This window comes from Labeo rohita, chromosome 15 (genome assembly GCF_022985175.1).
Source record: "Labeo rohita strain BAU-BD-2019 chromosome 15, IGBB_LRoh.1.0, whole genome shotgun sequence".
NCBI lineage: Eukaryota > Metazoa > Chordata > Actinopteri > Cypriniformes > Cyprinidae > Labeo > Labeo rohita.
Window position 1 is genome coordinate 30766990 of NC_066883.1, and position 24637 is coordinate 30791626.

The 24637-nt window shown below is 36.0% G+C and overlaps 2 protein-coding genes across 6 annotated transcripts; one reads left to right on the top strand and one right to left on the bottom strand.

The window, feature by feature from the left end:
• Positions 1-607: 607 nt before the first annotated feature.
• Positions 608-15406, top strand: masp1 (MBL associated serine protease 1). Of its 4 annotated transcripts, none has more exons than XM_051129275.1 (12): positions 608-745; positions 1383-1605; positions 5752-5929; positions 6015-6146; positions 7123-7319; positions 8732-8879; positions 8984-9102; positions 9219-9297; positions 11692-11811; positions 11898-11969; positions 12152-12223; positions 13409-15406. In XM_051129275.1, the coding sequence occupies exons 1-12, from the start codon at positions 732-734 to the stop codon at positions 14284-14286; spliced, it is 2232 nt and encodes a 743-aa protein (XP_050985232.1). In that variant the 5' UTR covers positions 608-731; the 3' UTR covers positions 14287-15406. The 4 variants fall into 4 exon arrangements, with proteins under 4 accessions (XP_050985232.1, XP_050985233.1, XP_050985234.1 ...); XM_051129276.1 differs by having other exon boundaries at positions 11898-11974; positions 13409-13548; XM_051129277.1 differs by having other exon boundaries at positions 11898-11974; positions 12155-12223; positions 13409-13548.
• Positions 15407-15667: 261 nt separating this feature from the next.
• Positions 15668-24112, bottom strand: ostn (osteocrin). Of its 2 annotated transcripts, none has more exons than XM_051129285.1 (5): positions 23947-24112; positions 21232-21330; positions 19069-19289; positions 16177-16292; positions 15668-16061 (listed from the first exon to the last, which is right to left on the bottom strand). In XM_051129285.1, exons 2-4 carry the CDS (start codon positions 21328-21330, stop codon positions 16208-16210), a joined length of 405 nt encoding a protein of 134 aa, XP_050985242.1. In that variant the 5' UTR covers positions 23947-24112; the 3' UTR covers positions 15668-16061; positions 16177-16207. The 2 variants fall into 2 exon arrangements, with proteins under 2 accessions (XP_050985242.1, XP_050985243.1); XM_051129286.1 differs by having other exon boundaries at positions 23877-24112.
• Positions 24113-24637: the final 525 nt, after the last annotated feature.

Genomic DNA, 24637 nt, shown 5'->3' on the forward strand with positions numbered 1-24637 from the left:
AGACATTTATAATGTCACAAAAAAAAAAAAAAAAAAAAAAAAAAAAAATCAGATAAATGCAGTCTTCTGAACTTTCTATGCATCGAAGGAACCTAAAGAAAAATCTACTCAGCTGTTTTCAACATAATAATAATAATAAAAGTTTTTTGAGCAGCAAATCACAATATTAGAATGATTTCTGAAGGATCATGTGACTGGTAATGATGCTAAAAAATCAGCTTTGAAATCACAGGAATAAATTACATTTTAAAATGTAACAATGTATATTTTAAAAACAATTTAAAAAATGATAGAAAACAGTTATTTTAAATAGTAAAAATCTTTCTGCATTTATAAATGTAGGCTTGGTGAGCAGAAGGGACTTCTTTAAAAAAACATTTAAAATCTTACTGTTCAAAAACTTTTGACTGGTAGTTTTTGTAAAAATGTTTGGCTGCATACATCTCATTTATCCTACCATGATGTTTTTCTCTTTATGCAAATTGCTAGTTATATTGTTAAAAACACCATCCACGTGTTGTTGTTATTGTTATATTGAAATATAACTTCTCTTTTGCGCAAGTAACAAGCTGCGTGAGAAAACACAAACTTCCACCCCGCCCCGAGTCCCGACACACACACAGTCCGTGGGGGAGAGAACTCAATTGTAAACAGTTGCAATGTGACGTGCGGAGGAATACTAGAGTTTAGACGGGAATGCAGCACCTTTCCAAATAACACAGAAATAAATCATGGAACTTACACGGTGAGAACTTACTTTCACTTTTTCAACTTATCTTCTTCAGTAATACTCTAAAGTGCTCTGGGACGGATTAAAAATAATATATCTGTCTGTTCTGATCATCTTCAACAAACTTTCGTTATAACCATCTTGGAATTAATTATTATCCATGACGTGTTGAGTTTCTTTTCAGAGAGGGTCGACGTCATTTAAGAGCGTTTCTGTCAGTAACTTTCTCGCTGAAATTGTCTTTTTATGCCGATCCTTGCACGAACGTTTTGAAAAAGCAAAACGTTTTGTAAAATACTTGCTGTTTAAAAATATGATAAATGATGACATCAACCTACCAATGTTTTGTAACGTTCGATATGGAATCTAACGGAACGTTTGTAATTTACAGTACTGCTACTATGGTTACCACTTCAAGCGAACAATATTTATGTTAGCTTGAGAATCTGAATAACTTGTAATCTAACAAATCTTTGGTTGCTAAGGCGTTTTTGAGCACTAATTATTCCCTCTTCACCCAAACCCCTATTTGCAGAATCTTACAGGAATTAACTCCACTGAATTAAACTCACTTAATGGAATGTTTGACACATTTTGTTTAATCTGTGTTGAATTTGATGTTATGGTTTAAATAAAATGCCTTTATACACAGTCTCATTGTGATCTTGGCCCAGTGCGTATGGCCCTTGTGGACTCAAGTCATCCACCTCACGGACATGTATGGCACAATCAAGTCTCCAAACTTTCCTGAGTCCTATCCGAAAGAGGTAGAGCTTCAGTGGAATATAACTATGCCGGATGGATATCAAATCCGACTCTATTTTATGCACTTTGACATAGAGCCGTCATACCTATGTGAGTACGACTACTTGAAGGTAAGTCAATATTTACGAATGTTTCAATATCCTGTTTTAACAAACTCATCTCTACCATTTCTTGTTTAATAATTGTTACAGTAGAACATTAACCTTACCAGGTTTGCAGAAGAAAGTACTGCGATAGTAGGCGTCATGTTACGATAGTAGTAGATGTCAGGTTAGACATCATATTGACATAACGTGAGACTGTTAAGGATGGTCTTACAGTCTTTACAATGGCACACACAGTAAAAAGGTTGTTGATTATGTACTTTTCACAACTTTTATGGAGTTTTTGTCTACTGAAAGTGTTTTTTTTTTCAGAAAGACAGTTGGCATGTTGTTAAGCAGTACAATCCACTGAATGCATTGTACTTCCATCCCTCGTTTTCATTCTGTTTCATTCATATGGCGCTACCCTAACTAAGATCTATTGTGGTAAAGTGATGGTATCAGTGGTAAAACCATGGTACTAAGTGATTACGACCATGCTAGAACATTGGCGAATGTCTAAAAAAACATAGTAGTATATAGTACATATTCTAGTGTTTCAAAAGTACACTACCAGTCAAAAGTTTTTGAACAGTAATATTTTTAATGTTTTTTAAAGAATTCTCTTCTGCTCAGCATTTATTTGATCCAAAATACAGCAATAGCAGTAATATTTTTACTGTTTAAAATAATTGCTTTCAATCTGAATATATTTTAAAATGTAATTTATTCCTGTGATAAAAACTAAATTTTCAACATCATTACTCTAATCTTTAGTGTCACATGATCCTTCAGAAATCATTCTAATATGCTCATTTGCTGTTCAAGAAATGTTTATTATTATTATTATTATTATTATTATTATTATTATTATTATTATTATCAATATTTAAAATGGTTAAGTAAATTTAACAATCAGCATTTATCTGAAACAAAAAGCTTTTGTAACACTATTCTCTACCACCATACAAAAGCTTGGAGTCAGTATAATTTTTTTTCATTTATAGAAATTAATACTTTTAATTTAGCAAGGATGTTTTAAATTTACTCAGCTGTTTTCAACATAATAATAATAATAATATTAAATGTTTTTTGAGCAGCAAACCAGAACATTTGAATTCTTTCTGAAGGATCATGTGAGTAATGATGCTAAAAATTCAGCTTTGTAATAAGGAATAAATTACATTTTAAAATATATTCAAATATAAAACAGTTGTTTTAATAGTAAAAATTTTTACTGTTTTTGCTGTACTTCGAATCAAACAAATGCAGGCTTGGTGAGCAGAAGAGACTTCTTTAAAAAAAAAAAGCTAAAACTAAAAATGTTTGACTGGTAGTGTATAAGTGAACCTTTTATCAACTTTACTTGGTGTTGATTTCAAAAGCTGTTCTTTTCTAACAGTTAAAGAGCAACTTGATCTGTCTAGACACACTCACACGCCTTTTATTATAAGCATCTTATTTCCAGTCTCAGGATCTCATTGTTTAAGTGGCTAAGAATGTGTAAGCATAGCGTTTGACAGACAGGTCTGTGGCAGATGCCCCGATACCCCGGGCGAATGGAGTTAACAGCACTTATTTCACAGGAGCCAATGTGTTGCCCACACCACAGGGGGGCATATTCATATTCAAATACCCCCAGTGGGTGCCACAGCAACCTGCTATGGTAACAAGCCACGGCAGTGGACCAAAAACTGGGTGGCAGACAAGAAAAGAGGCACCAAAAACTCAGACACACATAATGACTGTTGCACACATATAAACGTATAGGGTTTCCATGCATTCTGTGTGATGTTGCAGCGAAATGCAGCTTCACCTGAACTTGAACTCTTTTGTCCTTTTCATATGTGTTATTAAACTACCTGCTTGTGCAAACATTTTGCATGAGGTGTGTCTGGTGGAATAGCTGTGCAATTAGTGTTCTTGCATTGGCATAAGCACATCTCCCACACATACTTGATTTTAATTGCTGTGTCTCTCAAATTCTTTGTGTGTTTTTGTGAGGATGTTTGTCTGTGTATTGTGCTCAGGAATTAATTGCCTACGGACATCTTTGTTAACCCTAGGTTACCCTCCGTTCACTGACACGGGCAAAGTAAACACTCAAGCTGGGAGCCAGATAAGAGACACGTTTAGTGCTGTTTGTGTATGTGTGTGTGTGTGTGTGTGTGTGTGTGTGTTTGTGTTTGTAGAAGCACAATGAAGACTTGGCTGTGGTCTCGGTCTGCAGTGTTTGTGTGTATGACTCTGGTTTGATTGACAGTTTGGCTGTCTGCTGAGTGTAATTGTGTTCATGTGGATGCCAGTTTTTGTGTTTGTGCAGATATTTCTTAAATTAAGGGTTTGGCAGCATTCTTTCGGGTAATTTATGTGGGTACGTTCAAAGCAAGAAGCTGGGAGTGTTTGAATTATGTGGCTTTTTATATGTTCATGCAGGTATATTTAGAAAATGAGAACATTTTCAGTCGTCTGATTGTGTCATTTACACACCCTTATGTTGTTCCAAATCTGTTTGACTTGCTTTTTTTGACTTGCAGAGGAAATGTAGCAGCATGAACAGTCTGTACAACATCTCCTTTTGAGTATAATGAAAGTGACAGTCATACTAGTTTGAAACATGAATGTTATTAAATGATAGAATTTGTGGGTGATCTGTTCATTTAAAGGGTTAGTTCACCCAAGAATGAAAATTCTGTCATTAATTACTCATGTCATTCCAAACCCGTAAGACTTTGTTTGTCTTCAGAACACAAATTAAGATACTTAGGGGTTCAAGCATGTAGCGCTGAAACCCTATTGTAATTGACAGAATGGCCAAGGATCAGCAATCAACATGTAAAACTGATTGGACAAACCAAACCGTAAGTCATAGAGACTCGAAACTTGGAGGGATGGTAGTACTCACATCTTCTACAACGTCACTAAGACTCGCCCCAGTCAGCCCTAATGGGGGCGATACAGATTTAAAAGTACGAAATTGCTCAGAACTCTTAAACACTTTGTTTCAGGCTCAAGTGTCTTATGTCAGTGGAATCCTTGGTTCTGGGCTCCTATTAGACATGCTTAACGGAGGTCATTCGAAACGAAACTTGGTGGGCCTGTTTGGCTCATGGCCCTAGAGGTCTGTGAGAAATTTAAAAGAAATCAGCCACTGGGGGCCTATGTTGCATTTTTCAAGGGCGTAAACCCCTCGAACCATTGCTGTCAATCAAACCATTTGTTAAATGACTGTGAAAATATTAAAAACCTACTTTTGTGAACTAGTTCTAGCTTTTTTGCTCAGTCTGGAAAAAAACACTGCAGTGCAATTCTCTGGACTCTCTAGGTCAATAATTATCAAAAAAAAAAGTTTTTTTTAATTTACCCTTTGAGAAGCTATAATAGGGTCATTTAGGAAAGAGGCCTGTCCAAAAATGCCCAAAAGCCTATAAAGCCTAAACGAAAACTCAAAACTTCAGCAAACCTGGTCAGCACATTTGACAGGTGATTCTAAACAAGAACGCAAAGTTTTAGGGAGATCAGACCACAGTTGGCGCTATAACAGTTTTAAACGTTAAAAAACATCATATTTCTATAGTAAATTACCAGGATTTCCCAATAACGCTTTTTAAATCATTGATTCAGGTAGTTACAGGCTTGCTAAAAAATATGTGATGTCTTTTTTCATTAGTGCCTAAATGTCTGATAAGTGCTTGAACCTCAGTAATAGTTGCTTTCAGCTAAATTTTTGATGAAATCCGCTTCATAATTACTCACATGAGGGTGAGTATTTAATATATAATTTTCTTGTGTACTAGTATACAGAAGTTGACGTTGGTAAGAAAAATTAATGTTTTTGAAAGAAGTATTACCGAGGCTGGATTTATTTAATGAAAAATGTAATAAAAACATCAATATTGTGAAATGTTATTTCAATTTAAAATCATTGTTTTCTATTTTAATATATTTTAAAACGTAGTTTATTACTGTGATGCAAAGCTGAATCGTTTCTCCAGTCTTCAGAGTCACGTGACCCTTCAGAAGTCATTCTCATATGCTGATTTGCTGCTCAAGAAACATTTCTTATCATTATCAGTGTTGAAAACAGTTGTGCTGCTTAATATTTTTGTGGAAACGGTCATACATTTTTTTCAGGAAATTTGAAATAGAAATCTCTTGTGTTTGTTCACACAGGTATACTCAGAGACTGAGGAGCTGGCTGTGTTTTGTGGAAAAGAGAGTACAGACACAGAACAGGTCCCAGCTGATGGTGTCATCGTGTCCCCTAGAAACATGCTCAGTGTTGCGTTCCGTTCGGATTTTTCCAATGAGGAACGCTACTCTGGATTTGAGGCTCACTTTAGTGCGGTTGGTGAGTGTTTGAAATAACAAAAACATACACATTAATTTCAGTTTGCAACATCTTGTTTGCTCGTTCTCTCTTCTTCTTCCTGCAGACGTAGATGAATGCAGAGACAGAAATGATGAAGATGTTGTCTGTGATCATTTCTGTCATAACTACATTGGTGGCTTCTACTGTTCCTGTCGTTACGGGTTCCTGCTTCATTCTGACAACAGAACTTGCAAAGGTGACATTTCAAAATAGCAAAACTGCTACATTTTCTACAGTATATTTGATCAGAACAACTTCTTTCTTGCTTTATTGCTCCATAACAAACATAATGGGCCAATACCAAATGGGTGCCCTTAGCCTGTTTTCACTAAAACTGAAGTTTGACCCATTTCTTGTTCTCCTTGGTGCCAAAAGGTGGCAGAGTTTAAACATTGTTTATATGTGGCTTGATGAGGAAAATCCTTTAAGTCTCCTAATACTCCTGAAAATGTTGGTTAATTAGTTAAGTTCACGTCAAAACTAAAGAGATCAGTCCTGTTGTGTGTGTACATGACTCCTAATGCACTTATAAGTGCGCACTAGCTGTATACTTAGTTTTAACATCAGTTCAAACACATTTATTTGATTACAAGTACAAAAACCAAGTGCAGTATTGCTGTGTAGGTGGGCTCTTGTCAAACATTGCATAGATTTTAGGATTATCCAAGATTAGTTGATGGAATTCCTAATTATAAAGCAGTACTTTAGGAGAAAACTCGCAGCAGGTTGATTGGAGACCATATTGTGTAAGTCAGCTAATCACAGATGTACACACATTTATATAATGTTGGCTTGGATACAATTTAGCAATGTTATCATGATTTATGTTGCTGTAATGTGTTGTTGTGGTAGTTAATGTGTGTGTTGGAGTGTCTGTTTTATGTCTAGCCTTTGCCCCCTCCTCAGCTGATTGTAGCTAAGCACCAGCAACTAAATATTTACATTGTGGTGGTCAGCGAGATGCGGATAAACTTGTGAACTTCAAATACCCGATTAGAACGGGTGCAAGTACCACAGCTTCCATGCATTTCAATGCAAACATGCAATTCTGTTGTTTGAGAAATTTAAGCAGATTTAGAGTAGAAAAACGTATTGTTTAGTTGTTTATTCCACTTTTGATTTCTGAACTGAATGATAGTGAATTATATATTTGTGCTTTGTAATTATTGCAGTGGAGTGTAATGAAAGCGTGTACACAGAGCGCTCTGGAGAGATCACCAGTGCTGATTTCCCTAAACCATACCCCAAGAGCTCTGACTGCATGTACCGCATTGAGCTGGAGGAGGGTTTTCAAATCACTCTTCAGTTTGATGACACCTTTGACATCGAAGACCACCCTGAAGCCACATGCCCCTACGACTTTGTCAAAGTGAGAATCCTACGGCATGTCTGAATTTTTTCTTTGATATAATAAATATTAATAGAATGTTGCAGACAGATTGTAATTCGTCAAATAAATTTCATTAAATATAATTAATAAATAATTTGAAAATTAAATATAAATTCTAAAATAAATTAAATATACACTAACAGTGAAAAGTTTTTTTTATGTCTTCTGCTCACCAAGCCTGCATTTATTTGATCCAAAATACAGTAAAAGCAGTAATATTGTGAAATATTTTTACTATTTAAAATAACTGCTTTCTATTTGAATATATTTTAAAATGTAATTTATTCCTGTGACCAAAGCTAAATCAGCATCATTACTCCACTCTTCAGATCCTTCAGAAATCATTCTAATATGCTGATTTGCTGTTCAAGAAACATTTATTATTTATTATTATAGTAGTGTAATTCAGTTAAATTAATTAATTTATTAAAAAATTTATATAACCTAAATTTAAATAATTTATTATATTATTAGTATAATATAATATGTCCCTTAAGGAAAACCATTCAGTGTCCATAGCTGCAAAAAAACAATATTCTAGACAGGACCATTTTGCTACATATATGCACGGTATTACATATTCATTACATTCTAACATAACCTGATGTCATCGTCATTTAATGTACTGTATGTTTGAATAAATCTATCATGAGTAATAGTTTTTACAACAACAAATAATCATTAAAAAGCTGATGTAAGAGCTGCCTTATATTGCTATTTACATGTTTATATACAACTCAGTTTTTGTTTGAGTATAGATTATTAAATAAATTTGATCAGTTAACTACTGATTAAAATAATTAAAAAATATTTCAGTGCATAACTAATTATAATAATTAAATATGATAAGTAGTGATGGCATTTTAATAGAACATTTGAACTTGATTTGAGTGCTTTGAAAATGTAAATCATTTTGTGCAGCAATTTCTTCAGTTGATTCAAAGTTTGAAAAAGCTTAGTTTCTATTTTAGTCTATTAAAGGGCTAGTTAACCCAAAAATGAAAACTCTGTAATTACTCACCCTCATCTCCTGTAAGATCTTCAGAACACAAATTAAGAGATTTTTGATGAAATACGAGAGCTTTTTATAAAATTAATGTTCGTAAAATTATGGTTGATCCACTGATGTCACATGGACTATTTCAGTGATGTCCTTACTACCTTTCTTGGCCTTGAACATTGCATTGCTGTCTATGGAGGCTCAGAAAGCTCTCAGATTTCATCAGAAATATCTTAATTTGTGCTCTGAAGATGAACAAAGGTCTTGTAGGTTTAGAACGACATGAGAATGAGTAATTAATGACAGGATTTTCTTTTTTGGGTGAACTATCCTTATAATAGATTTAGATTAAAAGATCAAATGCATGATGATAATGATGCTTTATCCACAGATTAATGCAGGAGACAAGGAGTTAGGCCCATTTTGTGGTGAGCAGTCACCAGGGAAGATCCAGACAGGAAGTAACATCGTCAAAATCCAGTTTCACAGTGACAACTCTGGAGAGAATCTCGGCTGGAAACTCACTTACACCTCCACCGGTCAGAGACTGACCGATGCGTATTATTGCTAAAATTAATTACATTGCATCAATTACTTTGTGTGTATGGTGCTGTGGCAAAGATGCAAATGTTGTTATCTTCAGGTTCTGAATGCTCTCCTCTTGCTGCGCCTCTTAATGGACACCTGGAGCCTCTGCTGTCTAATTACATCTTCAAAGATCACATTACACTGACCTGTGACCCTGGATACTCGCTGAGACAGGTCAGGGAAAGGTCGCTATTCACTTGTGCTGATAAAGCCAGTGACTGATGCAAGCTAATAGAAACAAATCAGTACTGTTTTACATCACATGCTAACACTCACATTCTCTTTTTCAGGGTGATAAAGAATTTGAGCATTATCAGATTGAGTGTCAGATGGATGGGAAATGGAGCAGTGACGTCCCGCTGTGCAAAAGTAAGTCTTTTAACAGAGACTCTGTAATTCTGTTTTCCCCCTGTCTTTTTTATCTCACTTTCCCTTTTTCTCTCTTTTCTTCTTCTTCTTCTTCTTGCTGCCACCAGAGAAGGAATCTCAAAGGAGGCATCGTTCCCTACCTAGCATTTTAACCAATCAGATACTGAGTTAAAATCTAAAGGGACTGGCTGGTAGCCAATCACTTTTCAGTACAAACTACAACCCCCATAGTACATTGTGGATGCAGAGCTTGAAATATACACTACCCATAAAAAGTTTGTGGGTTTTTTTTTTCAATACAATTGATCAAATGTGACAGTAAAGACATTGTGACCCTAGACTGCAAAACCAGTCGTAAGTAGCACGGGTATATTTGTAGCAATAGCCAACAATACATTGTATGGGTTGAAATTATCAATTTTTCTTTTATGCCAAAAATCATTAGGATATTAAGTCAAAATCATGTTCCATTAAGATATTTTGTAAATTTCCCACCGTAAATATATCTAAATTTATTTTGGATTAGTAATATGCATTGCTAAGAACTTCATTTAGAACAATTTAAAGGCGATTTTCTCAGTATTTTATTTTATTTTATTTTTTTGCACCCCCAGATTACAGATTTTCAAATAGTTGTATCTCGGCCAAATATTGTCCTATCCTAACAAACCATAAAAACACGAAAAGCTTATTTATTCAGCAAAATATTTACAATAAATGCTGTTTTTTAAACTTTCACTCAAATTGATCAGTTTCCACAAACATATTAAGCAACACAACTGTTTTCAACATTGATAATAAAAAGAAATGTTTCCAAATCAGCATATTAGAATGATTTCTGAAGAAACTCTGAAATCTGGAGTAATGATGCTGGAAATTCAGCTTTGACTTTAGCAATATTTCTGTTTTTACTCTATTATTAATCAAATAAATGCAGCTTTATTGTGCATAAGATACTTCTTTAAAAAAAAACATTTAAAAATATGAATATATCCCAGACTTTTAAAAGGTAGTTTGCTAAGTTGATGACAGGTCTGCTAATGCATGAAATTAAGTAGCATTGACTAGCATGAGCTAGTTAATGCACATGTGTTTTTGTAGCACAGCTTTGAGTTTTTTGTTTTACTCCAAAGCATTCAGGTATTATTCCTGATCCAAATTTTAAGTATTTCATGACAAATACTTATATTTGTACTAGGTTTGTTTCCCAGTTTAAGACTAGTCATGGACTAAATGCAAATTTTGTTTGGGTTTGTTTAGGCCTGGCGTTAATTTGTGTCTGTGAACAGAAACAAGCCTAAAATTACAACAATTCTTATTGAGAATTTATTGTAGTTTAAGGTTTGGTTCTATTGTGAAAAAAGGCAAAAATGCATTTAATAAAAAAGATTGAATATATAGATGAATAAAGAGTTAAATAAATCGTTTTCACTCAGTCTATGAGTATGTAAGATTAATTTTTATTTATAAACACAAATTCACACCACTAAAAGCAATTGGAAATTAATGATCTGTCCCTTTGTTTTGATGAAATATTATATATAGCATTATGTCTGTGATAAACATTATCAATATTAAGTTTACATTCTCAATGCCCAAATCTACTTTTGTTGTTCTGATGGTGAAAGTGGTGTGGTTTGAAGCCCATACTGAGTTTATGTATCATGGAATGTCTCCATCTACTGGTCATTAATGTTATTTCATATTTATTTGTGTCTCTGAGGTGAAATAAACCAGTGAGCGTGTACATGTATGGATGTAAACATGATCTTTAGTCAGCTATATATATTTTAATATATATTTATACATCCCTTAGTCAGTAGTACATATTCCTTTCACTATTTGGTTCATTCTGAGACCGAAATACATATACATAAATGCACTTAGACTTTCAGACAGGACAGACTACAAAACTGCCTCACCTGTTGGGAACGGACAATGCACGTTGAAGAGTGGACAATTAATGTTTGGTATGATTGTGATCTTTAATATTTAAATAGTTTATTTGTTCATCAAACTAAATCTCTTCCATCATGAATCATCTTATAATATACATGGCATGTCCCATGATAAAATCCACCAATCACATTTGAGAATTCCTGTAATTGTTTTTCTATAATTTATGATTCATTCTTAACATCCATACAGTTTTCATCTCATCCTGCTCAAATAAATCCTCCAATTTTATTCATTTAACAAATAATGCCATACTTGTATTCTGTCAAACCTGTAAATCACCTTTGAAGATTTTTATGTAATCTCTTTATTTAATTTTAATAATAAGCCTTTTAAGAAAAGAATCAAATATGAATCAAACCAAAAACTTCATGTGAAGTATCCAAACATGACTGCTTTACCTCTCTAATTTAACTTCTTTCTCATTATCTCCTCTAGTGGTTGACTGTGGTCCAGTAGATGTAGTTCTGGGTGAAGTGGTTTTTGAAAGTTCTGGAAACACTACTGTATTTGGATCCAGAATCCAGTACAGCTGCAGAGACTCTCCCCATGTCAACAGTGAGTATTTCACTGTCAGTCATTGATGCTTCAAAGTCAGTTCATATTAGATGTCACTGTGAATTTGACCCTGACTGACCTTACAGACACTTACACCTGTCGTCAGAGTGGGAAATGGGAGAGTGAGGACGGGACGCCACTGCCCACCTGTCTACCAGGTAAGGTGTGTTACCGAAAGCCAATTATTTTAAAATCACTCTTGCATTAAATAATGCATATTTTGTTTTGTTTAAGTGTTTCATTATAATAGGACTTCCTTTTTTATAGTTTTTGCATGGTAACTCAGTACTAACCTACATGACTAGACTATCTGCCACTGTTGTTTATGTATTTACTGTAGAAGATTTCGAAAGAACCTCGAGTACCAATCCTGAATCTCAACGTCCCACTCCACTAGCAAGCACTCCTCTCGGTAAGCCTCAAACTTCAAATATATTTAGATATGTTGAAAAGATTAAATTTTTCAGGACAACACACTGCAACTAAAATGGTTGTTAATGCAAAAAAAAGGTTTAGCGGCAAACATTTAAAATCTAGTTAATAAATGACGTTCATTTCTTTAAATGGCATGCTGGCAAACAGTCTTATTATCCAGTCTCAAACATGCACGGGAGTTGGCGTTTTGAATCAGAGTGAATCGTTCAAAATCATTGTGCAGTTCACAACTCATTCCGTCAATGAACCTCAAATCATTTTTTGAGGTGCAAAATGAACCGGGAATCAATATTGTTAATCATGTGACACTTCCTGCTTAAAATTCAGCTTTGCCATGTCACTATATACAGTTGAGGTCAAAAGTTTACAGAAAGTTCAAACGCTCACTGATGCTTCACACTGAAACACGATGCATTAAGAGCTGGGGGGGTGAAAACTTTTTGAATTTGAAGATCAGGGTAAATTGAACTTATTTTGTGTTTAGGAAAACATGTAAGTGTCTTCTGTAGCTTCTGAAGGGCGGTACTAAATGAAAAAAAAATATGATATTTAGACAAAATAAAAAAAGTGTACACATCTTCATTCTGTTCAAAAGTTTACACACTCTGCTCTTAATGCATTGTTTTTCCTTCTGAAACATCAGTGAGTGTCTGAACCTTCTGTAATAGTTGCATGTGAGTCCCTCAAATGTCCTCACAATGAAAAGATGGATCTCAAAATCATACACTCATTGTTGGAAAGGGTTCAAATACACAAAAATGCTGAAAAACCAAAGAATTTGTGGGGCCTGAAGGATTTTTCTGAAGAACAGCAGGCAGTTTAACTGTTCAGGAGAAACAAGGGACTCATGAACAACTATCACTAAACAAAAAAAAAAACACGGCTGAGGATCATTCAGGTAACAACAGAGTATTAAGAATCAAGTGTATGTAAACTTTTGAACAGGGTCATTTTTGTAAATTCTTTTGTGGATTAAATGTAATCTTTTATGTGAATTATCTTATTCAGGTCAGTACTAAATAAAAAAAGCATGCATTTTGTATGATCCCTCTTATTTTGGTAAAATAATTAGCATTTCCTGCAATAGGCAGATCCTGCAAGGTGTGTATAAACTTTTGACCTCAACTGTATATCTATATTAACGTGTACGTTTTTGTTTCAGTATGTGGTGAACAATCACAGCTCTTCCCAGCCTTGCAAAAGCGAATCGTTGGAGGGAGAACAGCATCTCCTGGTCTGTTCCCCTGGCAGGTTCTCCTCTCAGTAGAGGATGTGTCCCGTGTCCCTGAGGACCGCTGGTTTGGCAGCGGCGCTCTCCTCTCCCCCACCTGGGTTCTCACAGCCGCTCACGTGCTCAGATCTCACCGCCGTGATCTTTCCGTCGTCCCTGTTGCTTCTGAACACATCCGAGTGCACTTAGGCCTCACAGACACACGGGATAAGCACCTGGCCACCAATCGGTCTGTAGTCAAAGTCATCCTCCATCCTCACTTTGATCCTCAAAACTATAACAACGACATTGCTCTGGTTAAACTCAGCCAGGAGGTGGTGCTGTCTCCGTTAATACAGCCCGTCTGTCTGCCAAGACCTGGTGTAGAAGGTCATGCCCTGATGCCTCTGCCCAACACATTGGGCATAGTAGCCGGTTGGGGCATCAACACGGCCAATGCTTCTGCCTCCACCAGTGGCCTGACCTCAGATTCCAGCTCCGTCTCCGAGCTGCTCCAGTATGTGAAACTCCCAGTTGTGCCGCAGGACGAATGTGAAGCTAGTTATGCGTCCCGCTCCGTAAACTACAACATCACCAGTAATATGTTCTGCGCTGGCTTCTACGAGGGCGGACAGGATACTTGTTTGGGAGACAGTGGAGGAGCGTTTGTCACCCAGGACACCCGCAGTAGGAGATGGGTGGCACAAGGACTGGTGTCCTGGGGTGGACCAGAGGAATGTGGCAGTCAGAGGGTGTATGGGGTGTACACTCGGGTGGCAAACTATGTTCACTGGCTACACAGGCACATGGATGTAGCCCGCTGGTGGTGAGAGAGTTGAAAAAGTGCAGTGGAGCTGGAAGTCTCTCCATATATTCTTATTTTGTCACTATTATAATTTTCCACAAACTAACTTAACGTGAGGCAAGAAGTACACCCAGAAGTGTCACATTCACTTCTTTTTTATGGACATTTTATATTTTATTTGTCTGTTTTTTAAGGCTTTGGCTAGCAGTCTGGGGATTTATTTGTAGTACAGATGGTATGAATTTGCGCCGGCCGCTTGAATCAACTAGAAAGAACTATATTTTAATATTCATCAAGACAATAGCATTGTACTCACCTCATATTTGGCCCTGTGCTTGGATCCTTCATCATTTTTCATCATCTGCTGTTGTTTAAAACTTACACTAAACAGTCTTAAAATCTTATCGCATTACACTGCCGTTCAAAAGTTTGGGGTCAGTAAGAGTTCTAAGATTTTTTTTTTTTAAACAAATTATTACTTTTATTCAGCAAGGATGCATCAAATTGATCAAAAGTGACAGTAAAGACATTTATAATGTCACAAAAGATTTCTATTTCCAGTAAATTACTTTCTTTCTTACTTTCAGAGAATCTTGAAAAAAATAATCACTGCTTCCACAAAAATATTCAAGAGCCAATGTCAAGATTGATAATAACAATAAATGTTTTTTGAGCTTCAGTCCGCATATTATAATGATTTATGAAGGATCATGTGACACTGAAGACTGGAGCTGAAAATTCAGGTTCTCCATCACAGAAAAAAATTAAGTTTTAAAATATATTCAAATAGAAAACAGTTATTTTAAATTGTAATAATATTTCACATTATTACTGTTTTTACTGTATTTTTGTAGAAATAAATGCAGTCTTGGTGAGCATAAGAGACTTCTTTCAAAAACATTAATATTTCTTACCAACCCCAAATATTTGAACAACACCATATATATAATGATATAAATCATTTAAACCTGATGAAATTTGTAGTTTTATACACCTACATAATATCTTAGTAATTCTTAGTAATTTATAATGCTATACTTTATAAAAATGCACTCCTATTAAAAGCCACTAGACGCACTGATTTTGTTATACCGTTTTGTTATACATTATATGTAATTTGAATGAAATAAATGTTTTAAGAAACCTTGTGCTTTACTTGCTGTATTTATCCTACGTTGTGTGTTAGCTTTATTACTAGCACTTGTCTTTGTCTGTCAGCATATTACATACAAACAAGAGTTTGCTTTCAACATCTCTGTCCCCCATCTCTATTCCTTAAGTAATTATTTAATTAAGTAATTATTTAATAATACAGTAAGTTATAATCTTGTTTATTCTCGAAATAATAATAACAGCTTGCATAATAAGTTGAAACAAGACAGACAGAAAGTAGATTTTCATCCGTTTTATTGTCAAGGCTAAATAGCCTCCAGTCAAAATGAGAAAATGACAATAGTTATGTATATTACAGCAAGCGAGAGGTCGTGAGGCACTGGAGTAAATATTGAGATGTGCAATGGAAGCCATGAGCAGATTCCTCTCTGATTGGCTAATGATTCTGACATTATAAACAGAACTCATTTTATGAAAGCTACGCAGTTTAGATGTTGAATTTATATGAACTGGAAATAAACAGTTTGATCGGATATTGAAGGTCTAAATCAGTAATCAGTGAGAAAGTGCAGCTCTGGAGCAGCGATGGTTAAAAGTGTGTTGAGTACGTTGAGATCGTTCAGTGGTTAGTGAGTTGTGTCGGCTGGTGTGCTTATCATGCATATCATCTACCTGTGAAATTACCCTCTGTGGAGTAAAGAACAAACAAAATATATTATACCCATATATGGCTCTGAATTCAATTTGCAGTATATTCCTGCTATTTTAATCTTACATTACATTAATGCAAAAGCTGAGGTACCTGTGTGTCAGGGCGTGGTCTGAAGCGGAGTCTAACCTCGGTTGTTGGGAAGACGGCCTACGCCAATCCGGTCGATCGGAGGGATGACTCGTCGCCGTGGCAGCTCAACCGCCTTCCTGCAGACATAACGCAGAGAAGTCAGCCGTTTCCTTTAGATTACAATTGTGGATTCACATACTGCTGAGTGGAAAGACACGTCAGTCATTAGAGATGAAGCTAAGGCGAGTATGGTAATTAATGTAATGTGTTCAAAAATAACATACTAACATACCACTTCTAACATTTCTTTCTTATTTTTTAAATGGTGTAAGAGCGGTTGCGGCCATTTGTAAATTTAATGTGCGAGGCTTCCGGTCTCATCAGCAGCCAGCTATTTTAGCTGTACAAAACAGCTTGTTTTGCTGCTTGATATTGCAAACTGGTGTGTCGTACCATATTATTTTAATGTATTATTTCAGTTATGAACACAGTGGTTTGTAGTGCAAACTGTTTTACCGTTTACTGCACTTTGTACAATAGCATAATTTGTATGGTTGTACTACTGAATACGTTATTCTGCTAATTTACGCTGGCTAAACCATTGAAAAACTGTGGAAGCTGCTAAATCATATAGAGAAGGACTTAGTATGCAGGAAAGGGCGCAATGTTTTGACAAAGTAAAGTTAGTAGGTGGTAAAGATATGTACGAGCGGTATTAATTAAGATATTAGCCTTATATTCCACCTACCTGACTGGAAATGATAAGAACAAACAAGAATGTTGTCATAATTCTTGTCCTGGAAATCCTGGTTCAGTTTGGCTAACCACAAATGCCTTTTGCTCCTTGGACAGTTTTTTGCATTCTTCTCCTTGATTTGTTATAACTTTTGGCAGTCTATAGTACCCCAAATGTTTTTTCCGGTCCGACCGATTAGTACAGCCCAAACCATGACAAAAATGGACCATTTTCATCAGCAATAATCAGGAAAATATGCAAGTTTCATTTGTGTTCAGTGGCACTGTTTACATTCAGTGCCGCCAATATGGCCGATTGATGACGTGTCGTGAAAACACTCTATATGTAGCCTACAAAACTCGTTATGCTACGCTACTTTATATTTCTGAGAAACTGGTATTGCTCATTATATATGTATTGTCATAATTATTAACAAACTAATTTGTAGCGAAAATATTTTTACCACTCAATGCACTTCATTTTTGTTTTGTTTATCATTAGCAGCTAATCGGAAGTCTGGCACATTCACAGAAAACTTACTTGCATGTTGCAAAATAAGGTGGATAGAATGCACTTAGCATATTTTACAAACATATATAGTCCTGGGCTGCGTTTCCAAAAAGCATCATAAGCTTAAGTACATCGTAGAACCATTAAAACCAATGGAACTACGATCAGCTTAAGCTTACGATGCTTTTGGGAAACGCGGCCCTGGGAATGAGCTACTGCATAACATTTGTTAAAAGTATATTATATATTATATATTACAGAGAATACTGTATGAAATACTATGTCTCACAAAGCATGCACAACTTGCAATGCACTCAACTTGACCTTTCATTTCCAACTGGAATTCTTGGCACGATCTTTAAAATTTTTTCATTATTTCATCATGATCAATCACATACAATGTGATAAGGTAAATGACGCCGGTATAACACAGTGTTACACTTGATATTAAAGTTAAAAAAAGGAAAACAGCACTCTAAGGAAAGCCCATAAAGCCCATAAAATATGTCCCATTGCATTACACATTGCATTGTGTATTGTTTTAGGGGTGAAGGAAATATCAGTGGAAATGGACTTGTAATTTTACTGGTAATTATTCAGTTTTATACATTTTTTTTTGTTAAAGTCTATACTTAAGTATTTATTAGGTAGTAAGATGTCCAGTAATACTAGTAAATGTCTAGGGTTTTCTTAAACCCACATTTGTTCTAAGGTCATATCTCGATTTTTTGTCTTGAAAATTTAGAAGATTTGAAATTTTTTTTTGAGAAAATGTAAAAGTCTAGTAACAAAATACACATTGGCTTTCAAGGTGTTTACTGAGGATCCATTGAACAGTCGCATAGCTACACAGTGGTTTTCGTGAGCTTTCATGTGTTTATCAGGCTCATGACAGATGGATTCGGGTGTTGAGATTTGATAATGCATGGCGTGGTGCTTTCGCTGCTGTTCTTGGCTTCTGTCCTGATCTTATCGAGTGCTGAGGATCATTTAGATAGAGCCTTGTCAGAGCCTCAGGCCATGCTGAGTTACACTGCATGTTCTGTCCAGCAGGGAGATCAAATCATTCACAGAGATAAAACAGTTTTGATCATTGACTGGAAGTCCGATGCTACAGTCATCGGCACAGTTGGACTGTCTTTTCCCGTAAATCAGCATCAGACGCTTATTATGTCACACAAAACCTCAATCCACACCACAGTGACTCCACCCAAGAAATAGAAGTACCTTTAACTGTGGGCTACAGACAAAACTTTAATTGCACTTAGTGAACTGTAAAAGCACAAACAGGCTCACACAAAGTTATCAAGCTGTGCACGACAGACTCCAGCCAATAAAAACTGTACATATGTGAGCCACAGCCAGTCAAAGCTACCTGTGGATCATCATCTGTTCGGGATCATAGCAAAGTTTTCAGACTTTAGGCCAGAGCCGTCAATAAAGTTTGGTGCAATGATTCAATTGAGACAAAACATGTGACAAATAAAGCAATTATTGTGAAAGAACACCAATAAAGACCCAAGGTGTTAATTTAAAAATGTGTTACAAATTGTAAATTAATATGTAATTATTATTAATGGAATATTTTAATAATAATAAAAAAAATCTATTAGTTATTTACATTATTTCGCAGGCTAAGGAGGGGGAAATTTTTACATGTTTCTTACCTCTGCTTGTTGCTTTTGGGATCCATGGTACTGATTGACAGGCGGTCAAGAGGCGTGTTGGATCCGGGGAAGCTGCGTTTCCTCTTGGGCTCAATGACATCGTTCTCTAGTCGGAATAGTTGGTCGTGCAGGAGGAGTTTAGCGTTCACGGCTCCTGAGGTTTTCTGCTCAGTTTGGCCTCGCTGGACACCACGGCCCTCCACGACAGATGGTTCCACATACTAGATCAGAAAGAAATAGAAATGTAAGTGTAATGCAGATTGTTTTTAAAGGGTTAGTTCACCTAAAAATGAAAAATCTGTCATTAATTGCTCACTTTCATGTCGTTCCAAACCTGTAAGACCTTTGTTCATCTTTGGAACAATTTTTTTTTTTTTTTTTTTATGAAATCTGAGAGATTTCTGACCCTGCATAAACAGTAACGGTACTACCACGTTCAAGGCCCGGAAAGGTAGTAAGAACATTGTTAAAACAGTCCATATGGCATCAGTGGTTTTGTGCACAAAGAAAACAAGAATCACAACTTTATTTAACAATTTCTTTTCTTCCATATCAGTCTTCGTCACATGTTCATGAGAGTACCGTGACACTTGAATGAGGTAGTTGAGTCAGAAAGCTCTTGAATTTCATTAAATATAACTTAATTTTCATTCCGAAGATAAACAAAAGTCTTTGGAATGAAATGAGGGTGAGTAATTAATTGCAAAAATTTCATTTTTGGGTGAACTAACCCTTTAATCACTACTTTAAAGTGGTAGCCTGGTTTTACATGGGTTTTAGCTGCCTAGTCCAAGCAGTATTTATGTATTGTCCCAAGTTCACTGGGATCAGCTGGTGGATATAGTTTTGTTAAGCAAGTTATAGCAGGTTGACCACCTTGGAATGGCAAAAAAAAAAAAAACAGCAGCCTGACCACCTTAGAAAGACCATCTCAAGACCATTTAAAGGGATAGTTCACCCAAAAATGAAAATTTTGTCATTAATTACTCACCCTCATGTTGTTCCAAACCCATAAGACCTTTCTTAATTTTCAGATCACAAATTAACATATTTTTGATTCACTCTGAGAGCTTTCTGACCCTGCAGCTACCACGTTAAAGGCCCAGCCCTACTAAGGTTCAACCTTAATTTTATGAAGCTACAAGAATACTTTTTGTATTCAGTTTCTTCTCTTTCGTGTCAGTCTTCGACGTGCATTCATAAGAGTTATTTTTGTTTTCTTAGTGCACAAAATTATTCTCGTAGCTTCATAAAATTATGGTTGAACCACTGATGGACTATTTTAACAATGTCCTGACTCCCTTTCTGGGCCTTAAACGTGGTAGTTGCGTTGATGTCTATGCATGGTCAGAAAGCTCTCGGATTTCATCAAAAATATTTTAATTTGTGTTCTGAAAATGCATGAAGGTCTAATGGGTTTGGAACAACATGACAGAATTTTCATTTGTGACTCTGGACCACAAAACCAGTCATAATTAGCATGGGTATATTTGTAGCAATAGCCACTAATACATTGTATCAGTCAAAATTATAGATTTTTCTTTTATGCCAAAAATCATTAGGATGTTAGATAAAGATAAATACCGTAAGTAGAACTTCATTTGGATAACTTTAAAGGTGATTTTCTAAATATTTAGATTTTTTTGCACCCTCAGATTCTAGATTTTCAAATAGTTGTATCTTGGCCAAATATTGTCCTATCCTAACAACTTTCAGATAGTGTATAAATCTCAATTTAAAAAAAATAACCCTTATGGCTGGTTTTGTGGTCCAGGGTCACATTTTTGGGTGAACTAACCCTGCAATAATAAAGTTTGTTCTATTACATATGGAGAAGCAGAAAGAATGACCCTGAGTGACCCAGTGGGTCAGTTCTCAGACAGGTAGCTCATGTTCATAAGGAGAGGGTAATGGTTGCCTCCTGTGGAGGCTCTCTAGGGGAATCCCCACTGTATTTATAGAGCGCTCAGAGGACAGTTTATCATCTCTCACTTGTACTGGTTAGTCTCATTATGTACATAAAGTCTGTTTTTGTGTTTCTGAAGGCAGAACTTCCCTCACAGAGCACATAATATAACCTTATTCTCTCTCTTTTTCTTTCTCTCTGTCGGTCTCTCTCAAATACAGTATGTATATTTATATATCAGCGAGACCTGGACTCACCTCTGATCGTTCTTGGGGAACATGAAGGCTTTCCGCACTGCAGTGGAACAGGGTCAGTGTTAGCAAACCAGAGAGCAGCACACATCCACAGCCCAGCATCTACAATTTAATTACAACACAATTAACAATGTCATTATTGACAATATTATATAAAACCATTAAAAACTCTTGGAGTCTCCTATGCTCAGCAATGCATTTATCTGATCAAAAATACAGTAAACACTAATATTATGAAATATTATTACAATTTAAAATAGCGGTTTTGTATTTTAATATGTATTTAAGCATTTTAATAATTTTAAATAAAGCTGAATTTTCAGTATCATTATTCCAGTCTTTGTCACATGATCCTTCACAAATCATTACAATATGCTGATACGGTGCTTAAGAAACATTTCTTATGTTCAGTGTTGAAAATGGTAGTGCTGCTTAAGTTTTGGGGGGGGGGGCGCACTTTTTACTTTTGAACATTTTTAATGCATCCTTGTTGATTATACATACAGACACACACACACAGCAACATAATTACAATGATTACAGTTTTTATGTCTCTGTGTCAGTGCATTGTTAATTGAGCGTGCGCACACACAGTTCAGCTTCAGCACCGTGTTGAATTACTGTGATACAGGGCGGTGTTTACATTCATCCAGACTCCATCTGTGCAAATACACTCTGACTGGGCGGTCCGGCAGCCGCGAGAGTGTGAGAATGCTTCTAACACACACCCTCTACACAAACACATGAACTCAGCCCAAACACACACTCTGACCTGCACCCCTACCTGTGTGTCCCCAAAACACACTCTCAAACACTCTCGCACAAAAACATCCTCACAGTGGGACTGTGCGTTACTGTAGTTTAGCATCACTTGAGTAAATGTTTTATAGTAATGATCAATTTATTTTCAGTAATTATTATATGAGAACACCACTGTCTTAACTCTTGCAGTTTTTTAGGTTTCTAAAACCACCTTATTCAGATTATGATGCTGCACTGAATCCTAAATTTTGACTGCCGTCTGCTGGTGGATGTGTTAAATTGCAAGTATAGAAAAGACATTCATCTTTTTGATATTTGTGAAAATAAATGCAAAATACAGTGACTGGTAAAAACCTGTACCACATCTAATTATAGATAGATAGATAGATAGATAGATAGATAGATACCCTAGTGAAAAATAAACATACTAAAATGTATTTGATTTAATGCTAAGTATACTATAAATACATTTACATATTTATGTACTTATAAAAAAAAATACCCTGGAATTGTACTTTTAGTATACTAAACTGGTATATTTAAAGTCTGCTAAATTGGAACAACTAATGTTGCACTTAATGCAATTTAATTGTGTGGAAGTGCTACTTAAGTCCACATAAAGATGCATTGAAGTATATTTGATTGTGCTAAAGTGGAGCTATTGCAAGTATACTTTAGGTACACTTCAAATATCTTGTATTTAAAGGCCAATATTATTCAAAGATCATACAGTCCTTATCAATAGTGACATTAAAACACATTTTAGGCTTAATATGAGAGAAATGTGCATTGTTCACAAATAGTACTCCAAATAAAATTAATTTCTAATTATATTATCAGTGAGTCTGGAGCGATATGTCAGTAAATATGTTAATAGATTTGAAGTATGAAATAAATGTATTTTAAATATACATTTTTTACGAGGGTAGATAGCTTAAAAATGCTTAAATGTAAATGTAGATGTATAGATATTTTGTAAAAAAAAATTCTTTGAAGTTGGAAATAAAAGGATTGTTAGAGTGTTTTACAACAAAATATGTCTTTCTACTTCAAAATGTAATGTTTAATTTAATGTTACTTGCCATTTGTTTGTAATTTATTGTGAAGTTTACTAGCAATTTTAAGTGAAAATTGTTTCTACACCAATTCTTTTTTTTTAGAAGATAGATATACAAAGCTAAAATAGACAAAAACCAAAACAAAGCTAAATGTAGTATTTGTGAAATTCTGACCTTGAATCACGTAATCCATGATTTTCATTACCCATTATTAGTTTTGTCTTTTTATTAATTGTAAAATTTTAAAGATCTATAACGCAAATATGAACACCTGCCACAGTATTTCTCCTAGAAATCGTTTAAAACTCTTTTGCAGGATTGTGGCGTATCTTCCAAAAATGCCCAATAATGCATTTTCACCTATCGTTTGACCCAGAGTGTCCCGTCCTTGGCATTTGAGGTCTGGTGCACTGAGCACCGGACCAGATGCGGCCCCTCTCCTGCCCCACGACTGGGGAAATGCATTGTCCAGCAACATGGGCTAACTTTAGCATTTTCCGTCCCCAAAAATAAACAACTCCAGCCATCTCCCATTGCCCACACACACTTCACTGGACACCCTGCATGCAAACACACACACACACTTGCTCGCTCTCTCAAAAGACACTCTCAACGGTTCTCCGATACCAAACATGATTTCACACCTCTGTGTCACTATTGCAGCAATGCAACATCAACAGGATGTTTCCGACACTGGTTCGTCTGTAACCCTGGAGCTCAAACAAATTCACAGTCGCTTATCAAACACCAGATTCCGCACCAACTAACCAGCATTATTCTACTCCTAATAAATGTCTTCAAACACATCTTCAACACCTGTCTGCTCACCTTTCCTCCCAGACACACTCACACAGCCCTGTAGGAACATGCAGGTTGGTCTTTCTCCAAGGCTCCTTACCCTTAATCTGATTCAGTTTCAGTCACACGGGGACGGACAGATGGACACTGTGCAGTTCCTGGAATTTCTCACGTTCTCTGCCTTTGCTGGTTCCTGCTGTTGTCTTTCCCAGTTTTATAGGCTCTCGCCGGGAATCTCCACTCCAATCGGTGGTCGCGATTTCTCTGACATCATTTCTGCAGGTTTTCCACTGTGGCTCGCCCTGAAGCCGCTCTCCCCAACTCTCTCATCCTCATTACGATTACAAACTAATAGCAACCCATGGGAGCAGCTGGACACGTTTGAATGTACGTGTCACTTCTGTTTCTTTCTGTCCTTCTTTCTCGGCCAAAGGTGGCTGGAAGGTCATCTTCTAACTCAGAACCTGCTGCGTTGGCACAGGTTTGAGAGTGCGTTTGTTGGAGGACAGCGTGTGTAGGTGGTTTATCTCTCTCTGGCGTACAATCCTATCTCTTGTGTATAAACTACACTGTATTGTGTGTATTCATGGTCGCTGATGACCTGCATCTTGTAATTCACTCAACTTTCTCTCGGTCTGAGAAAGTTAGGTGCAGGCGTTAGGTTGTGAAGAGTTCCCCAGCAGACTGCCTGTTCTCACACTATATTTATCTGCACACACAGAGCTCATCTCTCTTTACTCCCACTGTTAAATAAAGAGCAGACCGGACAGGCCTGTCTACCACACCAAAAT